Source organism: Thamnophis elegans, chromosome 4 (assembly GCF_009769535.1).
Source record: "Thamnophis elegans isolate rThaEle1 chromosome 4, rThaEle1.pri, whole genome shotgun sequence".
Classification (NCBI taxonomy): domain Eukaryota; kingdom Metazoa; phylum Chordata; class Lepidosauria; order Squamata; family Colubridae; genus Thamnophis; species Thamnophis elegans.
In genome coordinates, this window is record NC_045544.1 from 20,576,139 (window position 1) to 20,599,886 (window position 23,748).

The window sequence follows — 23,748 nt, forward strand, 5'->3', positions numbered from 1 at the left end:
GGCCTTCTAGATGCTCCAGCAGAAGAAGGTAGACCAGGCAAAATAGTACTGATTGAAACTGGAACTTTTGACAATTATGTTTATGGATTTTTCATTTCAAGAGCATGTAGTGCGATAGCAGTTCACAGATAAAGAAACTAAACTGTTGTTTGTTTACGAAGAAAGACATTATCCAAATGGATTCTATGGCTCTTTATAGAATCAAACAATAAAATCAGGAATAAGTAAATATAACAAAAGTTTAAAAAAAATTAAAGTGTGAAAGGTATTTTAAAAGTTTAGTGTGGAAAACATGTTTGTCCTAATGAAAAAATTAATACCAATTGTTTAAAATCCAGCTATATTTTGTAAAGGATATAATATGAATTTTCCAAAATTTCTGAATATCAAATAATATGTAGGCATATATTTATCTTTAAAGACAAAATATTTTTAAAGTTATAGCCTCTGCTTTTTTATGACCAATAGCTTTGGTCATAACCCTAACCCTATCCTAGAGGACTGATAAGATCATTCTACAATGACATCTTAACTCTTAGTTAACTACTTGGTTAGGTGGGGGATACTATAAATGCTGCTCAAGGCTGAATATTAATTGTGATTTTGAATTGAAACCAGTGGTGGGTTTCAAAAAATTTTAGAACCTCTTCTGTGGGTGTGGCCTGCTTTGTGGGAGTGGCTTGCCAGCCATGTGACTGTGTGGGAGTGGCTTGGCAGTCATGTGAGTGGGTGGGCGTGGCCAACTTGTAAAATGTGGTGAAACTCACTTAACAATGCTCTTGCTTAGCAACCAAAATGTTGGCTCAGAAACTCTGGCATTTGAAGCATGCAAATGTCAAGTTAAAGCTGTCAGTTAAAATTAAAGCTGTCAAGTTACAAGACCCTTGCACCCCTAACCCTTTAGAAAAAAACCCAAGGGTGTTCAAACTTGACAGCTTTAAGACTTGTGGACTTCAACTCCCAAAATTCCTCCTCTCACTCTTAATTTGATGATGGACGGATGGGCGGGGGGGGAGAGGAGGCTGGAACCGGTTCTAAACGGCACAGTAGATTTGTGGAACCTCTTCCATAGAAGAGGTTAGAACTGGCAGGAACCCACCCCTGATTGAAACTCCTGTTACAATATATGCAGGGGTGAAATTCAGCAGGTTCTGGAGAACTGGTAGTAGAAATTTTGAGTAGTTTGGAGAACCGGCAAATACCACCTCTGGTCCCAGAGTGGGATGGGAATGGAGATTTTGCAATATCCTTCCCCTGCCACACCTACCAAGCCACGCCCATAGAACTGGTAGTAAATTTTTTGAATTTCACCACTGAATATATTCACTGCTTTGTAAAAAAAAAAAAAAGCTTGGCTAATTTAAGGCTACAACTATATCCACAGACTTCAAAGAATATGTCTTTGGTTATCTGAAAGACTTTGCGATATTATTATAATAATCCAGTCTTTTTGCTGACACTAGTACTAAATTAATGGTATTTCATTTATAATAGTAAGGCAGAAAGGTAAACAAATTTGGCTTACTGAGAGAGGTAATTAGTATCATTCATTGCTTGTATAGTCTTTATTTGATTATATCCTCTTTTTATCCGAGAGCTGAAGTCAGTGTATGTAATGCTCTGTCCTATTTCCGCCCAGAACATTCTTAGAGGGAGGTTGGCTGAGAAAGAATGATAAGCTAAATAACCTTGGACCTTTTGCTCTTAATCCAGCATCTTAACCACAACACTACACAGGTCTTTCTACTCTAGACATGATTAATCCACTATTCGGGTTACATATTTTTGTAGCTTCAGAAAGGTTCCTTTGTGGTACTTGGAAATTGAGTATTTTGGTCAGATAAATTAATCTTAATCATGGTCGTCTAGTTGTGTGACCAAAGGGATCTGTCTCAATAAAAAAAATCTGATTAAAAATGATTTGCAAAACTCTTTAATTCTAGTTTAATTTAGAATGTACGTTTTGATTCTGAGACATTTTATCACTGTGTGTGGTTCTATTGTAATTTTTTAAGTAGAGTTCTACAGCAGCTATCCAGATTTTTACAATGTGCTTCAGAAAAAAAAGCTTTGAAAATAGAGAGCATTAGTATGGAGTTTCCTAACAAAGCTGTATATGCTGCTTCATTGGTAAGACAGACTTTTGATTGTTAAAGTGTGAAAATCATGGGAATCCTACTCATTCTTTCAATAAAGAAAGCAAACATGTTCAATAGTGTAATTTATTATGCCAGATAACCAGACATAGGCCATATAGTGTAGTCTGTTCTCTTTCGCCAAGGTAAGAAAGAATTCTGAACACAGAAAATGAAATGTCTCTCTGTGTCTGAGGACAAGCTGCTCCGTATGTTAAATATAAGAGATGAGATAGGCAATATCTGGAAATGAATTTTGCATATAAAGGCACCTAAGCCCACCATTTTTCACCACATCCCCAAACCTGGGAAACATTTATAGCAGTTATTCCTCTTATGGTTATTCTATATGTGTGTAAGAGAAAGAGAAAATTCACAAATATATGAAGATGGACAAGCATCATTCCCTCTGACTTATTAGTCTGCCATTGGCAGGGCAATTCTGAATTCTTTGGAATGCTCTAAACAAAACATTTTTGTGCTGAAATAAAATACTTTTTCTATGATTCAAGCTCAAATTGGTATACTTGGTTCCTATTACGTGAAGACCTAACTCTGTGGAGAAGACTCTAATGCTAAAAAAGTGGGGGGAAAGAGAAGAAGATGACCAAAAAAATAGAAGAGGGATAATAACTTTATTTGTAACTGCTACTCAGAAGTTGCCTCTTTAGTTTTTTTTCTTTATTGTTTTTTTTCCACTTTTTAACTTTTATATATATATTTTCATGTATATCTTTTATCTGTATAATTTTTTTCAATAAAAATTATGCATAAAAATCTATATGGTTTCTAGGAATTAAAAATTACTTGATGACTCATAATTCACTTATTTGCTGGAGATAAGAAAGCATGTGTACTAGGAATTTTTTTTACAATCCCTTGAGATGCTTTTTAAAAAATTATTTCTTTATTAAAGACTTGAATTGTTTTTTTTCCTACAATGTATAGGTGTCAATGACTTCAGGTAACATCCAATAAATCTATTGCTCAGAAAAATACAATTTCATTGACGTTAATATAAACAGGTCTTGCTACTAAATCAGGAAAATAATGTTTCTTATTCCAGATGTTGGACTTTGTTTCCCATGGGTTTAAACAGCCCAGGCAATTTGAATCCATTTGCTTTGTTTTTAAAATAAAGCAGTTCCACTGATTTGGGGAATGTTTTCTATGGTATTCCTGAAATTAATTCCTATTTAATATTGGTTCAGTTGCTTTGAACCATACATTCATTCAGCCTGCTGATAAGTCGTGTTAATTCAGTTTCATTTGAGCATCATATTTCTGTTTGTCTGAAAGGCTAATGAAAGACATTAAAGTGCAAAACTATACATTTTCACTCTTCATTGGGTAATGAAACATCTGCAAGAAAATGGTAATACAGATTCCACAATTCAACCCTGAGCTAAAATATTCTCTTCTGTTGGTATATTTAGTTTATATTTTGATTTATCTTCAGTGTCAGAAGTATATAGATATCCTTTGGAGACAACTAAAACATTATGGCAATGACTGCAATAAATATAATTTTTGTACCAAGCTTATAGGAACTAAGTTTCAGACAAGCAAAGCTCTTAGTAGAAAAAGAAATGTGAGAGAGTAAATTCTGATCTTTATACAAATATTTTTGGTTTTTTTAAAACTTACCTGCCAGGTCCATGTGTACAAGTCAGTGTTATGGAAATTAAACAAATAGAAATTTTGCATTTAGATAATTAAAATTCTATGCCAACAACATTATATTTTCAATTAATAATTTTGCATAAATCTGCTAGGTTTCATTATTCGTTACTTATCACTGAAGGGTTGAAGATTCTTACAGGATTGCATCTAATATAGAAATCTTAAAAGCTTGAACGGAAAGTTAAATCTTCTGGATCTATTTTATTAAATGTCTATGCAGACATGTATAGACATTTTGCGTATGTTCATGTCCTTATGATGTTTCTGCCATTTCTACAGGTGAAATTTAAGTCTAAATTGGGAGCCATTCACCTGCTTGGCTCTAGCGCTTCCAAAGTGTTAATTACCTTATTGCTCTTTCTTAAACTTTTAACAGGTCTTCCAGCAAAAAAGAAAAAAAAACACCAAAAACAAAAGTGTTTTTTAATGTTTCAAAACCCACCTGGATTTGAAACATAAGGATTGTGATATCTGAATAAAAACCTTTATTTATTTGAAAGTTGGTTAGAAGAAAATACTAGCTTCTGTTTTAATGCTTACATAAAATTCAATTCATCACCTTAATTTTTAATTAACATGTAAACAATATTTCTTTATATTTAAGGTCATGTGATATATCCAATGGAAAGCTTGGAGATTAAACAGCTGCTTCTTTAGTTGGAAAAATGTTGTTCGGTGCAACAATGATCTCTGCCACCCTATCGCTGTTTCCTCCATTGTTGTTCAAAAACCTCATATTCATAGAAGGAACCCTTCTGCTGGAATCAGAATATATAACTCTATTACAGAGTTTTAAATATTCATGACCTATAGTTAAGCTGACAAATTTCTGGGAATCAGAAATAGGGAATTATGACATTCCATGTGCCAGTGGATCCCAACAATCCCAGTCCTCGAGGAAGTTGGGAAATGTAGTTCAGCATTTATATGGTCACAGGTTCATCACCCTTGCCATAGGGCATTGTAGTAAAAAAAAAGGATTCAATTAAGTAGAACATGTCATCTGTGATACTGCTTACAATAATCCCATAAGATGCATCAGAGTAATCCACAAAGCTGATGCCATTTTTTTATATATATCTCTGTCTCCTTTAAAATGTCAGATTCGTTGATTTAAACAAAAAAAAAACCTCATTCAATTTAGGCACCAGCAGTATTGGTAATTCATTAAATGGCCTTCATAAAATGTTTTTCTAACATGCCATAATACTTTTAGGTATCAAAAAATATTTTCTTTACTAAGGCAGAAAATTCTAGGCAAAATAAATACAAGCTTAACATCTACACTTCTTTTAAGATTATTAAATCTTGTAGAGTAGCTGTAGAGTATCTACATTTGTAATTTATCTACAAAGAGTTTTTTAATTTATGATTTAAAAAATAATAATATCGATGCTTTTGAACTTTGGTGTTGGAGACGACTTCTGAGAATACGGTGAGTAGCCAGAAAACAAATTGATCATAGAACAAATCAGTGCAAACTTCCTATTGAAAACAAAAAATCACCAAGCTCACATTTTAAGGTTAATAATTTTGGGAAATGTAAGAAGACAGAGAAAAAGAGGACAATCAGCAGCAAAGTGAATAGACTCAAACTGGCAATGGGTACATTATTTGAAGATCTGATGGGCCAGATTGGAGATAGATCGTCCTGGTACCTATATGGTGGTTAAGAATCAATAATGACTTAATGGCACATAATATATTTACAACTGAAAAAAAAATTACAATATAGTCCATTTCTGTAGCTGAAATAAAAATTCCATAATCAGAAGTTTCAGAGGAGAACTTTAAAGTATCTTCTTGCCTTCTTTTGTCCTTTAGTAATTTAGTACAAGTCTTTTAAAATGCAAACCCTGTTCAAAGAATCCCCTTTGCAAAAGGTAGGCTTTTCTCTTCTCTTTGCTATTTCCCATTGAAATCACAAGAAAATGAACAGGAGAGCTATTTAAGTGATATTCATATTAAGTACCAAACTTTATCAGGAAGAACGAAGAACATTCAGTTTCCACTTTCAAATTTACTTGATAATTGATGCATGATATTGTTGCAAGCACATAAAAAATAGCTACAGAAAAAATAACTATGAAAAAATGGACCAGTATATCAAATTAAATAAAATGTATGATCCTGGAAATATTATTCTGGAATACTTGTCAATGGCATGAGTGTCAATTCTCATGCTGCTATATCTCTGGATTTTCCTCCTATTTGAATTTCCTTCTGATCCAAGACCCAACTGGACCATCATTCTGTCTTCTTTGCCTCCATTTTCAGACACATATTGCCCTAATTCATTTACTTCTCCATCACTGTAGCTGCCTTCCATCCCTGTCATTTGCTTTGGCTGTGGGATTGCAGAAGCACCAGAAAACTGCAGAGGAAAGAGAAGGAATGACATTCAAATCGACATAACTACATCTATTGGTTAAGGTCAGTTCCTGCCATAATTATATATTTCTTTGTTTTAAATTTAAATATTTAGATTATTTAAAAATATTTTATGCTTCTATAGTAATATCTTACCAAAGTAACAGAATATTTGAAGGTTAGGGTTGAATTGTGGGGTCTTTGGTGCTCTCTGAGCATTGTTGTTTTCTTGCAGATGTTTTATTACCCGACTAGGATATATCGTCAGTGCTAGAGTTCCACTCCCTTCTAGCACTGATGATGTTATCTAGTTGGATAATGAAATGTCTGCAAAGAAATAACCAAGGTCAGAGAGCAACAAGGATTCACATGAATGTCTCAGTTGTTCCCCCCTAGTTCCTTACGACAGTAACATTTACCTTCTCGCATTGCTTCCTTTCTTTTCTTTCTTGCACTGTGGTCAGGTAATTCACTGCAGCATACTCTAATACTGAGAGGAAGACAAACACAAAACTGACCCAGAGGTAAATGTCCACAGCTTTGATGTAGGAAACTCGAGGCATGGAGGCATTGACACCAGTGATGATGGTAGACATGGTCAGTACTGTCGTGATACCTAAGGACATTACAATTTCCAATTGAAGATACTCATTTTTAAATAATGCATTTACTTACGAAAGAGCAAGCTTTTTAAAAAAGGAAAGCACATTTTGATTTAAATAAGTTAGTCTTATTTATACTGATGACCTGGCATCTTTATTTGTGTTTCTGTCCCTTTTTAGGGTAAACTAAAAGTCTGTTTGTATACACCTTCAGACTGATGAATAGATCCCTTGAAGATAGTTAATCCTTCTTTTGGGGCACAGAACCAGGCTAGGATTGCCATCCTAGACACACTTTGGTAGAGAAAGTAACATTGTTGAAAACAGCAAGACTTATTTTTTAGTAAATAATTGTTGAAATGGAATCTCACATTTGCAGTCTAAAGCATACTTAACTCTGATAAAGCTCATTGGACTTAGTATTGTTTTCAAATAACAATTAATTTATAATTCCCTCTACATAATTTTAGTCCCTGTGATTATCTGTCCAACTGTGTATCCGTCTCTCTCTCTCTCTCTCTCTCTCTCTCTCTCTCTCTCTCTCTCTCTCTCTCACACACACACACACACACACACACATCTATCTATCTATCTATCTATCTATCTATCTATCTATCTATCTATCTATCTATCTATCTATCTATCTATCATCATTATCATCTATTTATCTGTCATCAGCTCCCATCTGCTTTTTATCTATAAGCTAGCTAAGAGTTCCTATGGGGAAGAAGAGGAAATAAAAACATTACAACTGAGTTTACTTGTCAATACACGCTGTCCTAGATTGTAGCTGTTGTAAATAAAGCAGAGATAGATTCCATGACTTACCTAAGGGAACTCTTGCAGGCACAGCACGGCGGTCTATCCAGAAAGAAACCCAAGACAACATGACCATCAGAGTGGCAGGGAAATAGGTCTGAAGCAAGAAGAAGAAGATATGTCGTCTTAATGTGAAGTTGATGAAGAGACGGTTGTACCAACCTGCAAGAGGAAGAGGGAGAACCAGATCACAATGAAGACAACCAATGCTAATAACTACATAAACAACATGGAACTCTTACAGTATTTATTTTCATAATACTGTGCTTTAGAATTAGCACCAAAAAGGGGCACTTTTCACTTTAATAATGCAAACATGCAAATAATATTTAGAATTCCTGTGAATTCAGTTTAGATATTTTTTTAAAAATTGAGCAAAACAGACAGGTTTACCCAAGTTTAATGAAATCAAATAGTCTGCTGTAAATAGATCTGGGTTTTTTCTTTCCTAATTTCTCCCATCATGATGAAAGAGACACAAAAAGTCTCCACATTCTCTATTTCTGTGAAGCAAATGTTGCGATTGGTTTGACACTTCCTGCTGTCAAAATACCCTCACTCACACTGGAACAGGTGGAAGGTGACATTTTGACAAATAGAAATGCCCTACTCCTACTAAGTTCCATTAACAGTTCTATTTGTACAAGAATGACTTCTGTTCCTTCTTCTCTCTAGCCTTTCTTTGTGAACATTTTTAGAATTCATAAGACTGAAACATTTCTTCAGACAACAGCAATAGCACCCAGAATTATATACCGCTTCACAGTGCTTTACAGCGCACTCTAAGTGGTTTACAGAGTCAGCATATTGCCCCCAAAAATCTGGGTTGTCATTTTACCAAGTTATTATATCTTTCAGCACACCACTTTTATGAACTGATGAACAATTATAAAGCGATTCTTGAATGCAACATTAATCTTGCCAAGGAAATCTTTTATTTGTGAATATTTAAGTCACATAATCTTCTTAGATTATATACCTTAAATATTCTTTCTTAGTAAAACCTGTAAAATAATGTTACAAAAGTCCTTTTTTGGCCTGATGGGCAATTTGGCAAAAACAGATTCTTGAAAGTAAAAGAATGGAAACTCTAGATAATACCTTTTTTTTTTTCAGAAAAGCCTAGAACTTTTTCAAGAATTGAAATCATATGAGTTTCAAAAAATTGGCTAATTAGATAGTTATGGTAGATATTTTTCCTAGAAGCTTTTCTGATCATAATCCAGTAATCTTAACATTCAAGAGAAAAATTTATAAATTTTAGATGGAGATTAAATGAAGTACTATTACAAAAAAAGAAAAGAATTGTGAAAACTGTAAAAAGAAGTTAAATTATTTTTTAAATTATAATTTGGATGTAATGATTGTCTTGAATGCCAGTGAAGCTGTAATGAGAAATTATTTCATTCAATATAGTCATAAACTAAACAAAGAAATCCCTAGAAACAAAAGAATTTTTTTAAAAAACAGGAGGATTTACAGAAAGTACAAATAGACTCTGTTAATTTATATCAAATTAAATTCTTACTTCCACAATTATCTGTAATAATTCTAAGAGAAATAGAGTCCTAACTAAACTATATGAAATAGAAGAACTTTGAATTTGCAGATAAACCAGGGAAATGGTTGGCATATGAATTGAGAAAGGAGAGAGAAAAGAAAACAATATTAAAGATCCAGAAAGGCAAGATTGTACTAAAACAGTGATGGCTAAAATTTTGTTGTTGTGCACACAACCACACCCGCATACCCCGCCCCCTGTGCATGTGAACATGACCCCCGCACCCCCCACACACCCCTGAGCATGCATCCGTGACCCCACACCCCACCCCATTTTGGACCTAGTAGCCCCCCCCCCTGCAATCTCCTGGGAGCAAAATTGGGTCGTGGGTTGGGGGGTGCTGCATTCCCCCCCCCACTGTTTTGGGCCTAGTAGACCTCCCTGCAGCCTCCTGAGAGGAAAAATGGGCCATGGGAGTGCAACACCACATACTCGCCCCACATTCCCTCCTCCCCCTACACATGTGCACGTGACCCCCCACTCATGTGTGTGTGATTCTCCCACATGTGCCCCATCCCCTGTGCATGCATGGCAGGGACCCGAAAATCAGTTGTTGCCGAGAGGCACGAGTGCATGCACAGTGGAGCTGAGCTCGGCAACGGCTCATCTGCCCACAGAGAGGGCTCTGGGTGTCACCTGTGGCACGTGTGCCATAGGTTCGCCATCACAGTACTAACAGATAATGTGAATATTCATTGAAAAAACAGAGTCTACCAAAACTTTCACGACTCCAATACCAAATTATGAACAAAGTTTGAAACATCAAAAGCTATTAAAAAAAGATTAAAAGTGAGAAAGCACCAGGTCTGGATAATTTGTGAACTCATATTATAAATGCTTTGATGATCAACTTTTATACCTCTGTGATGGTGTGATGAATTCCATTTTGCAAGAATCTGCTATGCCAGAATCCTGGAAAGAACTGATATTGCCAAAGGAAGGATAATGTCTCACCGCAACGAAGAATTATAGACTGATGTAGTTGCTGAATAACGGTTATTAAATATTCGCAATAATATTGGCTGATAAACTAATTTTTTTACAGGATTTCATTCATGCTGATCAATATAGATTTTTATCCAAAAGATAATTAAGAAATCACATGAGAAATGTATTGGATGTAATACAGCATTTTCTACAGCAAAATGAGAAGCAAGTGGCCTCGATTTTTGCAGATATAGAGAAAGCTTTTGACAATTTGAATTGGACACTTATGTTTAAAGTTTTGGGAAGTATGGACTTTGCACAGCCGTGCAAAAAAAACAAGTGTCAAATATATTTAAAAACAAGAATCAAAGACACTAAATAAAGTGGGATTACCTGATTTGAATTTGTATTTTGCTGTTTGTTGTTTGGTATTGGGTGACTGAGGAATAAGAGTTTACTGGAGTTAGAAGAACATGATTTGAAATTTGGGTGGTACAGCTATTTATGGTATGATAAAGTTGAGGTTAATATAGATTTTAAAGATAATTTTGCTAGATGCCCCATATTGAGGGCTCGTTTTAGGTATAAAATAAGACTGACTCCAAAAATTCCTCTATGTACATCACCCCAAGAAACCTTTCTTAGAAGAGAAGTGATAGTTACACAAACTTAGTTGACCTATTCTGATTTATTGACTTATTCTGAAATAGAACCTATACTAAATTAAATCTTTCCAGAAAAGAACTGGAAAATGATGGTTATATTTAACAATAGTTTGCTTATGCTCAGTTGACAGATTTAAACTGGATAAAAAAGAATTTTATGAATGAATAATCTGAAGTTGAAGTGGATTTATATACTAACCCTGGCCATGTTATTGCTAAGATGTATTATCGAAAATGAATATAGAAGATTATTACGTCAAAGAATGTATGATTAAATGAAAAAAAAACTTTGGATATAACATAATGCTTGATCAATGCAAGCATATGTGGAGTAAAGATTGAAATTTACATTGAATTATAACTTGAAAGAGATTTTTTATGAAATAATCTATGGTTGAAATTTAATACCTGATGAATTTTAAAATATGTATAATGTTGTGTCAAACATACACCTGCCTGTTTAAGTAGAGATGGCACTTGGGGGAGGGGTTCAGCGCAGAAAAAATGTGGCACGCATGCGCATTTGCATCAAAAAATGTCTGAGCATGCATAAAAGATAAAAAAAGGGAAAAATACATTTCTCCAATGAATATTGTTCTGCAGAACCGAAAATCAAGATGGCGGTGCCATAGGAGAACTGGTTCGGGGGCATGGCAGACCTGGGTTGCTATCGTTTCCAGTGACCCAGACCGCCAAGTTACTACCTATTTGGCTGAACCGGTCTGAACCAGTAGGAACCCACCTCTGGTGGCACTCTTTCTGGGGGGTGGTAGGGGAACACCTCCAGAGGGTGAAGATCCCAAAGAGAGGTCAGGTGGTGTATGTATTCGTAACAGACAGACAGGACTTCTTCCTCCCCCTGTTACGAATCCAACGAACACCAGGTTATAACGCTGCAGATAGAGATGTGCAATTCAAGCCTGTGTTTGGGATTTATCTGCTGAGCTTTCATAGGAAAGAAAACAAATTAATTCCCATTGTAAAAGTATGAAGAAATATGCTCTGAGATCCAAGCAAACCTACCTGTGCTGCTATAAAAAGCAAGTTTGGTGGTGGTGTGGAACTCTTGTATAAGGAACTGAGATAATGATATTCTATCATCTGTTTTCAAGGATTCGTTCCCATTCTTCCAGTATAGCATGAGATCATCTTCAGTATAAGCATCTACAGAAGAAGGAAATATTTATGGCAATGAATCCAGGTAACATACAGCACAGAGCTTGATCCAGTCCTCAGCAGCCTGGTACCCATAGAGTAATGTCTTATATTTCAACTTTCAATCTGTTTTATATACATCATAATTTAGTTTTTGTTATTATGAATATGCTAGCAGTTCTTCCCAATGCAATTGTAGTCCAGTCAACACTCTTAATCATGAGGGACAAGTTATACCCCTTCAATATCATTGACAGCGGCATAACAAAAAGCTGGACACATTTTCTAAATGTGAAATTGCACAGCTACCACTGAAATTGAACAGCTACCATTGGAAAGCTACCACAGTTGGTCAATTTTATGTGAAATAGCTAACTCAGTCTAGACACAGATCCTTAGGGACTAAGAAGAAGGAGACTGAATCTGCAAACAACATCAATTACAGTATTAGAACATCTTTGGGAAAATAGCATGCAAGCCTACTTAGAAGTCAGTTTTAAGAAATCAATATGTAGTTTTTAAGTACTTGTTTACTTACAGCTTTCAATTTCCAGAGAACATGTCTGCGTGTCAAGGGGAAAACGACTGAAATCCATGTTACACATTGCTGTTACAGTGACCCTAAGAACACAGTAAGTATATTTAATGTGTTGAAATGAGAAATGGGAGAAGAAAAGAGGAGTAACACAGGTTAGATTCACATTCCATTTTTAACAAGTTTTAATGGGGTGCTGCATAATAAGTGCCATTCTGTTCATGCTTGGTTATAGTAATTTCCATTATTTTCAATAAGATGTACACCCAGAACTGCAATATCCACAGTAGTAGTATAAATACTGAATAAACTCAAATTAAGTAATGGAACTTGCTCCTGAGTAAAGATATGCAGCTTACAGGGCAGAGGTGTAACATGGATGAGGTGTGCCAATATGCACAGTGGCACCACATTTGAACCAGATGATCTTCAAAGGCAGCCACATTTAGAACACATGGTAATAATCTGCTTCAGATTATTACATTCATGCTAAGGTATGAGTGACCATGAACAAGGCCAATAGAGGAAGCAACTGGCTCACAAAGAGAAAATGCAAAAGCCTTTCCAGCCACAACTACTAATTAATCTTTAAAAAGGAGTCACGAGTCCAGGAGGATCCCTGGACTGCATATCCAATTCTCTTCATAAGACTGCAACATCGTTCATAACCAAGGATGGAAAAACATGGGCCCTTGAAATCCACAGCCACCACATCTTGAGAAAGAACATACACAGCATCATTTGATTGGCCTGAGGGATCTAGAGCTCTACCTCACCCTATGCCGTCAGGCGATCTCATCTATAGCACTTTCTTTAAAAAAATTTTTATTAAGAATTATAATTATATAAATAAAAACTAGTAGAAACTACAAAAAATTCAAAGAATAAAAATAAAAGATAGAGTGCAGAAAAAAGAAAAAAAGAATTAAAAATGGGGGGGGGGAGAATATAAGGAGAAAAGAAATACTTAAAGAACTTCCCCTTCATCACAACAAATAGAAATAATTTAACAATTTATCATCTTCCCATAAGGCATAATACTCCTCATCCAATATTTCATCTCTTACCTATAAACATATCCTTAAAACCTTGTCATCCAGTCCTGGACAGCAAAAGTCCATTAATGGTTGCCATAAATAACAATATCAATTTTAACTATGATCAAATAAACCACTTTTATATTCCTTCCCTTTATATTTAACAACCTTGATCCTTAGTTCCTTCAAATAATGTCCCATAAGTTGATTTGATTTCCTTTTTCCTTTGTTCCTTTTTACAAAGTCTTCCAATGCTTCAACAGACCTGCTTTCTAAATCCAATATAGGAAAATTATCCAAGTCACTCCTCTGGTTTGTTATTTGTGTGTCCCTTTTAAGTATTAAAACATCAGCCAGTTTCATTCATACAGCTAGTACAGTATATCGTCTTTTTCTGGAACATTTTTGTAGCCAGTCTTTTTTAAATCCAATTCAAATTTCAGTCTTGTCCAGTAGAACTCGATCCTTTTCCATAACTTTATTTACACATACTCTATCTATGATGGTAGATATTCTTAAAATTAACTTCTGAGTCCATTGTTCACAAATACCTTTCAATATGTCAAATGTTAAAGCATTTTGCTCCATGCTGTGTTAGCAAGCCACATTTAAGTGTTTTCCTTTAATTATAATTGTTAATTGCTTCTTACCCCCTTCAGCATAAAATCCCATTTTATCAATATTTTTAAATTTATAACAGCAGCAATTTGAATGATAATTTTTAATAAATTAATTTGATTATAATTTTTTGATTGTTGTAATCTATCAACAGTAACTGAGAGTCAGTTAGCATACAAGTGTAAATTATGATTATATACACAAGAATGTGAAATCACACGTCATTTCTTTAATTGATGTTGGTCTTTGTATACATTGAGTTCTTCCCAAGAGTCTAGGATGTTGTAATGTATCAGTGCAGTAAATGTGCCGATTCAAGAGATGTGGCCTTTTGTAATCATTGGATGGAAATTTTGTCAATGAGCGTATTTTCTAAATGATATCCAAGATATTTTGATATGGCATCCAATGTGCCAGTAACCATTGGGACCACCACTACTGGTTTATGCCATAAATGTTGAGCTTCACTTTTCAGATCTTGATAGTTTATGATCTTCTCAGTTCTTTGACTTCTATTCTATTATTTCTGGTCTTGATACATCAATTATCTACATTTTCTTCCTTTCAACCATAGTTAAATCTGGTGTGTTATGTACCAAGATTTTATCAGTTTGAATTCAGCAATCCTACATTATTTTAACTAGCTCATTTTTTACCTTTTCAACTACAATGTTCCCACCAATTTTCTTTACTGACAGATGATAATTTTAACAGATGTTCCACTGAATCATTTTGGCAACTGCTACTATGTCATTGTTTATTATCAATGTGTTTAATCTTCTTGCATGAGCTGAGTATATGATCTACTGTTTCTTCTGCTTCTTTGACCAATTATTATTATGACCACATCTTACCTCAAGCTGTAAAGTACTTGCCCATCTGGTTGTACTCGAAGCATGACATTATCTGTTGTTGTGTCATGGATAAAGGAACGCTTTGAATGGACAAAGAACATGTCAGGCACCCAGATCTTTTTCACAAGTCTGCCATCAAAGGTCATACTTTGGTTATTGGTACTTGGAAATGACAATCTTTCATCTTTCCAGTAGTGTCTCAGGTAAAGCGTCATGGTGAAATCCTAATTAAGATTTTTTTAAAAATGGAAAAAAGACATATTCACTTCCAATCTTACCTTTTCCCCCCTAAATATTATTTAATCACATGTGGCAAATACTAAAAAATACTAAAAACCTGTTTAAGCAATTAATGGAGTAAACAGAAAAAAAGTTTTAAATATTCTCATCTACCTTAAAATGAGAAAAATTCTCTTAAAATATTTGATTGAATGGTAATTATTTGTAATTTTAAAAAAAACATAAAAATCATTAAATGAGTAAAACTAAAACAGAAGCCACTTTGATAATGCAAGTTTCAACATCTGCATTATCTTACATTAACCCTACAATAAATACATCCCCTGCATGGAAGCAGAATTAGCGCTCCTAAGTGACACTTAGCAGCTCCTAGGAAGCTCTGGTGGGAGTTCCCCTGTTTATAAATGTGCTCAAAGGAGTATAATACTTATGAATATTTTCTATTACGTTCATGTTCAGCCAATGTTTATGAGAGGCATTTGAATGGCATTGCAAAAAGCATTAGGTTCAAACAACACCTGTTGGATTCCATTCTATTTATATTTATTGAAAATTAAATATTGTTGATACAACTATTATCCAGCCATGTTTATAATAATTAACCTCTTCTTTGCTATTAATAATTACAATTGCATGAAACTTTAGGGAATTGCATAAAGCTTTAGGGTGATACTGGAACATCTAAGAGCATACTTCTGGGTCCAATATTGCTAACTTTATATTGAATTTCATGAGCATTTATGGGACTGGGATAAATTTATGATACAGGAGACCCTATCTGAAATACTTTTGTAAATGTACATATGAATGTGCAAAAATAACTCCTTGAGTACTCTAGACAATGCTGATCTCTATAAATGTCTTAAGAATCCAGGGAATCTCAGGATATATTCATAAACAATAAAATGAATAATATTCTAACTATCCATTTACATTTTGAATCATAAAATGGATACTTACCATATCAACCTCTGAAATGCTGTCAAGACTTTCAACTTGTACATCAACTCCAACAGGAATTGAAGGGCCTGGATAAACAATGGAGGATATTTATGTCAACCATTAGGATAGATATTCAAAAAGAAAAAAAAAGCAGCACCTTTTTTTTTTTAACAGAATTTTGAAGGTCTTCCACTCACAGTTTGAGACTCTTGATGGAAAACGTAATTAGGAACCAAAAGCAATAACATCAAAAATAGATACCACAGGACAGGTAGTTGTTAATTAACTACCACTTGTTCAGCAATTATTTCTGAAATTCTTTTATTTATTGGATTTTATCCAGTGGTGAAATTCAGCAGGTTCTATCCGGTTCGGGTGAACTGGTAGCGGTGTGGTGGGAGACTCCGCCCACCCACCCGGACATCATCACATTCCATTTTTTACGCTCTACGCATGTGTGGAAGGCACATGGTCACATTTGTGAACCAATAGCAAAGGTAAGTTGATTTCATCCCAGATTTTATTCCACTGTTTGTACTTTAGATAAATAATAATAATTATTATTATTTAAATAATAATTAAATAATACTTTTGTTTCTATTTTCTCCACAACAATAGATCTGTGAGACAGATTGGGCTGAAAGAGAGTGACTGGCCCAAAATGACTCAACTGGCTTTCATGTCTTAGGCGAGGCTAGAACTCACAGTCTCCTAGCAGCCCACAGATCACAATCTAGATACTTGGCTACTGGAAGACACTTATGACAGCTGCAGTATTTCGTAGTCAGGTAATGGCCATTTGTGATCTTCCTTGCTGATTTCACAAAGTCAGTGGGGAAGCTGGCAAGGAAAAATCACAAGATGTTCCTGTAAATCACTCACACTACTGCAGCTTTTTTCCCTGAGAGGTCTGGCTAAGGAGTGCGTGCATGTCCTCAGTACAATTTAATATCATCAGCATTCAATAATAGCAATTAGGGCTGGAATTGAGGTTGATAATCAATGTCATAAATAACAGTGTCACATGACCATGTTGCTTGTTGATGGCAGGTCTAATAGTCCCAGTTGCTGTTATTCAGTGAGGACTCCATGTGAATTTAAATGAGGACCTCATGTGACCAAAACTTCAAACTTACTGCTTGCTTTCCCATTGATTTTGCTTGCAAGGACCAGCAAGAAATGTCAGAAATTGCAATCATGACAGCTCACTGTGATGTTGTAATCATTAGCTGGGCACCAAGCACCTAGATCATGAACCCATGACCTCAGAACATTTCAATGATCAGCACTCTAAGGACTGGTCGTAAGTCCTTCTCATTCAGTGCTGTCATAACTTTGAATAGTCACTGAATGAATGGTCCTAACCAGAGGTGGGTTCCTACCAGTTCGCACCTATTCGGTAGAAACGGTTCATCAAATCTACTGAACCGGTTAGAAGAGGCTCCACCAGTGGACCCGGAAAGCAGGCCACACCTACAGAAGAGGTTCCAAAAATTTTTGAAACCCACCACTGGTCCTTGCATATGATTATTCTACACTATCATGCTCATATTTATAAAACTCAGTATCTCTGTGAAAGGTAAGGATGACTACTGCATTTGTGGTGCAATCAGAACACTGCGTGGGTTGAAGTTGTTTTAACGCAAACCAAAGATGCCTTTTAAAAAACAAGTTTACATCATATTCTTATGCATGCCAGTGCTGTGTGTGAGGTAATTTAAGGTGGTTCTGACAAGTGTCGTCGGCATCTTCATATCCGGTCACATGGGTGGCAAGCCACTCCCATCCGGTCATATGGGCGGCAAGCCACTCCCATAAAGGAGGCCACACCCACAGAATAGGTTCAAACAATTTTTGAAACCCACCACTGGTCCTAACCTGAAAATTATTAGTAGTGTACTAATCATTTTTAACACCATGCTGGGAAATTGCCTCACCCAATGTCTTCAGGTAGATGTTAAACATTTCCCCAAAATCCCTGCCATACCACCTTCATATTCATACCACCCAGTTTTTGCAGCTTAACAACAGGCAGAAATTCCATTAGTAAATTTCTCAGTACAGTGAGCAAAACAACTAATACAACATTTCTGTCTGTCCTGCAACTAATAGCAATCATTGCACCCTTAAAGACTGCAATTTAAACTTATATCAAAGACACCAGGTTGGAAAAGGATGCATTCAAGATACAATAATCTCTTCCAAAATTGATTGGAAAAACACCTACAATCTGAAAAAATACATCAGGAAAAAGCTGTCCCCTATTTAAACAAACCTTTACTGTACATTTCACAGAATACAGTGATTCTTCCTATTCATTTTTGTGCAAAACCAATGCAATGTTTTTTCAAGAAGCAATGGAGGAAAAAATGTAATATCTGGAGAACCTCCTCCATCATACCTCCAAAGCCTGGCCGCATGCTGAAGTCATGGTCATCTATTTTGAGAAGTTGTTCTGACTTTATCAGTGGTGATTTGGTGATATCGGGACTTCGTTTAAGTATAGGGCTATATGGCAGGGAGACAACAAATACAACAAATTATTCCTTAGTGTAGGAGTTGGGCCCCCAAGGAATCAGCACATATCAGAAGGGTAGGAATACGTTTTTCATTTTTATGCTGATGAACAATATCCATAAATATTCAGAAATGAGGATTTTCTACAGATTCTATGATAGAGTCCCCGAGTTCACTGAAAAGACTGTGTGTATCAGATAATTCTTGAATACGTGGGAGCCACATGTGGGTAAGTGATAAAAATGAAAACATGGTAAACGAGATACCAAACAATAGCACTCGAGAGACAGGAACAAATAACATTACAGTGGCACTTGTAAATACTTTTTAAGGTAATTTTGCAACAATTTGATTATGGGAAACTATTAAAGAACTATTGCATAATATAAAATCCAACTGTAGTAAAAAAAAAAAAAAGATTTGAATGTTTTATGAACTCAACAGAACTGGGAGTATAGTAGCCAAGTACTACAAAAGCTAAGTATCTGAGGGCACTCCAAGTACTTAGAACAGGGGTATCAAACTTGTGTTGTCATGGCAGCATCATGTGATAACTCCCCTTCCTTTACTAAACTGGGCATGCGCGTGGCCAGTGTGTGATACCTGAAGGCTCCGGAAGGCTAAAACCAGCCCTACAAGCAAACCGGAAGTCTGTTCCTGAATTTCCTGTTTGCCCATAGGGCGATAAATTAAGGTGACCAGACGTCCCGCTTTTGGCGGGACACACCCGCTTTCCAACGCACTTTCCCACGTCCCGCCCGCCTTTTTAAAAGGCACGCTTTTTTTGGCGCTGGCAACTCCCGCCCATCAGCTGCTAGCTTGCTGGGCTGGCTCATCGTTCTGTTCTCTATCAGATGAGCCAGCCCAGCAAGCTAGCAGCTGATGGGCGGGAGCTGCGAGCGCCAAAAAAAGCGTGCTTTTAGCCTTTTACCTACTACCTACAAATTTAAGCCAGCCCAGCCTCCCGCTCACTGATTGGATTGGCCTGGACTCCAGCCAATCAGTGAGCTGGCTGGGATGGGAAATTTTCAGCACGCTTGCGCGAGTTTCCATTTCCTTTCTACAAAAGACGAAAGAGGTTGCAGCTGCGCTGACTGGTGAGTAATCTAATTCTAATCGAATTTTCCGCTCGCCGCGGCAGGAGGAGAGGGTGGGGGCAGCTGCAGCCTCCCGCAGCCGGTTCAGGGGCTCCTGCCGCCCGGCAGAAGCCCCTGAACCGCGTGCGGGCGGCTGCCCCCTCCTCCTCCCTGTCCTCCTGCGGCCGCGAGGAGTAGTCCATTCGTGCAGAAATTGATTGCCCGCCCCGGCTGAGTGAATTGGGATCGCCTGCGGCCGTGAGGAGTTCTCGCGGCCGCAGGCGATCCCAATTGAATTCACTCAGCCAGGGTGGGCAATTTCTGCACGAACGGAGTATTCCTCGTGGCCGCAGGCGATCCCAATTCACTCAGCCGGGGCGGGCAATTCGTGCAGAAATTGCCCGCCCTGGCTGAGTGAATTGGGATCGCCTGCGGCCGCGAGGAATACTCTGTTCGTGTAGGAGTCCTCGCGGCCGCAGGCGATCCCAATTGAATTCACTCTGTGCGGGCGGCTCGGCTGCCCCCTCCTCCTCCCTGTCCTCCTGCGGCCGCGAGGAGTAGTCCGTTCGTGCAGAAATTGCCCGCCCTGGCTGAGTGAATTGGGATCGCCTGCGGCCGCGAGGAGTCCATTTGTGCAGGGGTCCTCGCGGCCGCAGGCGATCCCAATTAAATTCACTCTGTGCGGGCGGCAGGCGCTGCGCCCACGAGGAGCTGCCTCTTCGTGAATGGGATCGCCGCCTCCGAGAGCATGGGCGCAGCGGCTGCCGCCCGCACAGAACGTCGTGCGGGGGTCCCGCCGCCCGGAAAGTTATGGAAAGTTATCTGCGGGCGGCGTCCGTTCGTGATAGGGATGTTTCGCTGAATGGCGGCTGAGGGGCACGCTAAAGTGCCAGCATGAGTTTGAAGGGCTGGCTTGCCGCTTGCCTTCCACTTCGGCCCGCGCGGAAGGCAATCCAGCCCTTTCAAAGTCATGCCGGCAGTTTAGAACTCGCCCGCAATTCAGCGAAAGATGTTTCGCTGAATGGCAGCTGAGGGGCACGCTAAAGTGCCAGCATGAGTTTGAAGGGCTGGCTTGCCGCTTGCCTTCCACTTCGGCCCGCGCGGAAGGCAATCCAGCCCTTTCAAAGTCATGCCGGCAGTTTAGAACTCGCCCGCAATTCAGCGAAAGATGTTTCGCTGAATGGCAGCTGAGGGGCACGCTAAAGTGCCAGCATGAGTTTGAAGGGCTGGCTTGCCGCTTGCCTTCCACTTCGGCCCGCGCGGAAGGCAATCCAGCCCTTTCAAAGTCATGCCGGCAGTTTAGAACTTGCCCGTCATTCAGCGAAACATGACTTTGAAGTGCTGGCTTGCTTGCCGCGTTTCCCCGGAGCGCTCAGACTCCTTCTCTGGGCAGAGTTGGAGCCTATCCTCCACCTCCTCCCAACGGAGGGGCGCCCTAAAAAAAAAAAAAAAGGAGCCAAGCCGTTCCAAAGATGTGAAGGGAAGCAACCAGATCGCAGCGAGGAGAAGGAGGAGGAAGTAAATACAAGTATAATAAATACAAGTATTTATTATACTTGTATTTATTATACTGTGGATTTGGTCTGCATCAACCTGCCGCCTCCCCTCACCAGGCAAATCGCGGTGAAAACTCTGGGTGAGTCTCCGCGGAGAGCTTGGCGGGCAGCTGGCTGGACTTCTAAGAGGTGGGGGGGAGGAGCGGCAGCTCCTTGAAATGGAAAAAGGCTTGCTTCCCCCTCCCCAATGAGACGCCTTCCACGATAATAGGAGAGGAGAGCTAAGAGAACAGGGCGGGGGTTGGGAGAAGGCATGGGACCGGGCTCGGATTTGCCATTTGAGAGAGAGAGAGAGAGAGGAAGGGGGAGAACACGAGTGTGTGTATCCCTCCTTCCTTCAGCCCAACACTCTAGCCCGGCTTGGCTCCCGCTTCGTCTGTCCTGCCTCTTCGCTTCTCTGTTCGATTGTTGAAAGTGGGAGCCAAACCGGGTCATTCCTTCCAAGAGGCAAGTTTCCGTTCTCTTAGCTACGTTCTGCCTTGTGATTGCTGTCTCCAGGCTCTCCTCTCCTATTATCATGGAAGGTGTCTCATTTGGGGGAGGGGGGGCAGGCCTTTCTCCATTCAACAGATCCAATATACAGAGTTTTATTTTTTGGCCCTAAAAATATTGTCACTGAGGATGACAGAAATTTCTTCATCATTGCTATTGGCTTCAAGTAGCAAATAATTAAACATGGTTTTTAGTGTACTTAGTTAGCTATCTGCTTTTTAACATTACATGGTATCAGTTTCAAGAATGCATGCAATCCTGAAAATTTGTAACAAACTTGTTGAAGGGCCTATGAAATATTTTCTAGTTTAGTGTAGAATAAGTATTCTTAATAAAAGAAAAAGTCATTTTTATTTAATCAATTGCATTCCTGTTTATAATGGCATTAATTAACTAAACTGGAAATAAATCTATGTTTTGCTAGAGTTTTAAAATTAAAAAACCTTACATTTTGTTGCTATTATTTTAATCAGAGTTTTGCCAAGTGAAATTATATAATGGTTCCTCATGTCTCTGTAATTTTCTAAATCTCATCCAGAAGTACCACAGAATCTGGCATTTTCAGCAGAATGATGCTGATGCTAATAAAACATCCTGATTTTTGGTGAAAGGATGGAAAGAGGAAGGAAGGAGGAAGAGAGATCTAAAGAGCAGAAAGACAGAAGGCAGATAGGCAAGAGGAAGGAAGGAAGGAGAAAGAATGGAAAGGAAGGAAGGCTAGAAGGAAGAAAGAGGGAGGGAGGGAGGGAGGGAGGGAGGGAGGGAGGGAGGGAGGGAGGGAGGGAGGGAAGGAAGGTGAAAGGAGGAAGGAAGGAAGGGTACTTCCACTTGTAGGCCTGGGACTGAATGCAGGAGGAGTCTCTCCATAGGATCAGCTGCTCCTCTGATCATGGTCTATGAAAATGTTACTGCCTGCCTGATGCAAATTTAGACAGATGGTGCTTTGGGCTGCCCCTCAAATCCCCCCTTTACTCCTCCCCCTGTAGAATTCAGCCCCCTGAGTTTTGCCTTTGAGGGGCATGTGTGGTTATGGCGGATGGCAGAGTCAGCTGGAGGTTGAGAGGGGATTGGGGCTTTTGTCCGCCTGTGGAGTTCTCCCCATGGACAGGATGGGATGTTGGCATGAAAGGGATCCGGGCACAATCTCACCTGTTCCAAGTAAAGTTGCCTTTTGCAATTGGCTACCGGTAATCCTCGACTTACGACCAGGATTGATCCCCCAATTTCTGTTGCTAAGGGAGACGTTTGTTAAATGATTTTTGCCTCATTTTGCGACCTTTTATTGCCACGTTAAGTGAACCATGGTGGTTGTTAAGTCAGGAACATGGCTGTTTAGTGACCAAAATTACAATGGCATTGAAAAAAGTGACTGATGACCATTTTTCACACTTAGCGACCATTTTCACACTTAGCGACCGTTGTGGCATCCTCATGGTTACGCGATCAAAATGTTGATGTTTGGCAACAGATTCGTATTTCTGATGATAGTTTGAAATGGTGACAGTATAAATTATTGCTGGTGTAATACTTAACAATGGTTTTTAAGGATTTCTTTTATTTATAGAATACCTTTTTTATTATTTTGGGGGGATTTTTACTTTTAAATTGTTTATAAAATGTATTTACTACAAGAAATGTTCCTTTTTGCAAATGTGGTCTTTGCAAATCTTTGTGATGCAATATGTTCAGACCAGGTTTATGTGTCTCAAAGTGGCTGCTATTCTATGGGCAGGCCAGGTTGGTGCAAGGCAGCTTTGCCAGATTTGGTGTGTTTCACCCTCATTGAATTTTATATCGTATAAAGAATGGAAGGAGGAAGGAAGAGAAAAAAGGAGGAAGGGAGTGAGTGAGGAAAGAAGAGGATGGAAGGAGGGAGGAAGGAAGGAAGAGAGGGAAAGAGCAGAAGACAGATAAGGTGAAGGTAGATCAGCAAGAGGAATGAAGGAAGAAGTGAGGAGTCTCGA

At 38.1% G+C, this 23,748-nt stretch overlaps 1 protein-coding gene and 1 long non-coding RNA gene across 3 annotated transcripts; one reads left to right on the forward strand and one right to left on the reverse strand.

Moving 5' to 3' along the window:
• Positions 1-1,564: 1,564 nt before the first annotated feature.
• Positions 1,565-18,578, reverse strand: LOC116508392 (gamma-aminobutyric acid receptor subunit rho-1). The gene is made up of 8 exons (XM_032216987.1): positions 18,545-18,578; positions 16,162-16,229; positions 14,962-15,185; positions 12,456-12,538; positions 11,786-11,926; positions 7,619-7,771; positions 6,608-6,804; positions 1,565-6,192 (listed from the first exon to the last, which is right to left on the reverse strand). Exons 1-8 carry the CDS (start codon positions 18,561-18,563, stop codon positions 5,902-5,904), a joined length of 1,176 nt encoding a protein of 391 aa, XP_032072878.1. The 5' UTR covers positions 18,564-18,578; the 3' UTR covers positions 1,565-5,901.
• LOC116508393 lies at positions 6,101-8,317 on the forward strand. Of its 2 annotated transcripts, XR_004255328.1 has the most exons (3): positions 6,101-6,251; positions 6,653-6,785; positions 7,637-8,317. It is a non-coding gene; the product is annotated as an uncharacterized LOC116508393 (long non-coding RNA). The 2 variants fall into 2 exon arrangements; XR_004255329.1 differs by lacking the exon at positions 6,653-6,785.
• Positions 18,579-23,748: the final 5,170 nt, after the last annotated feature.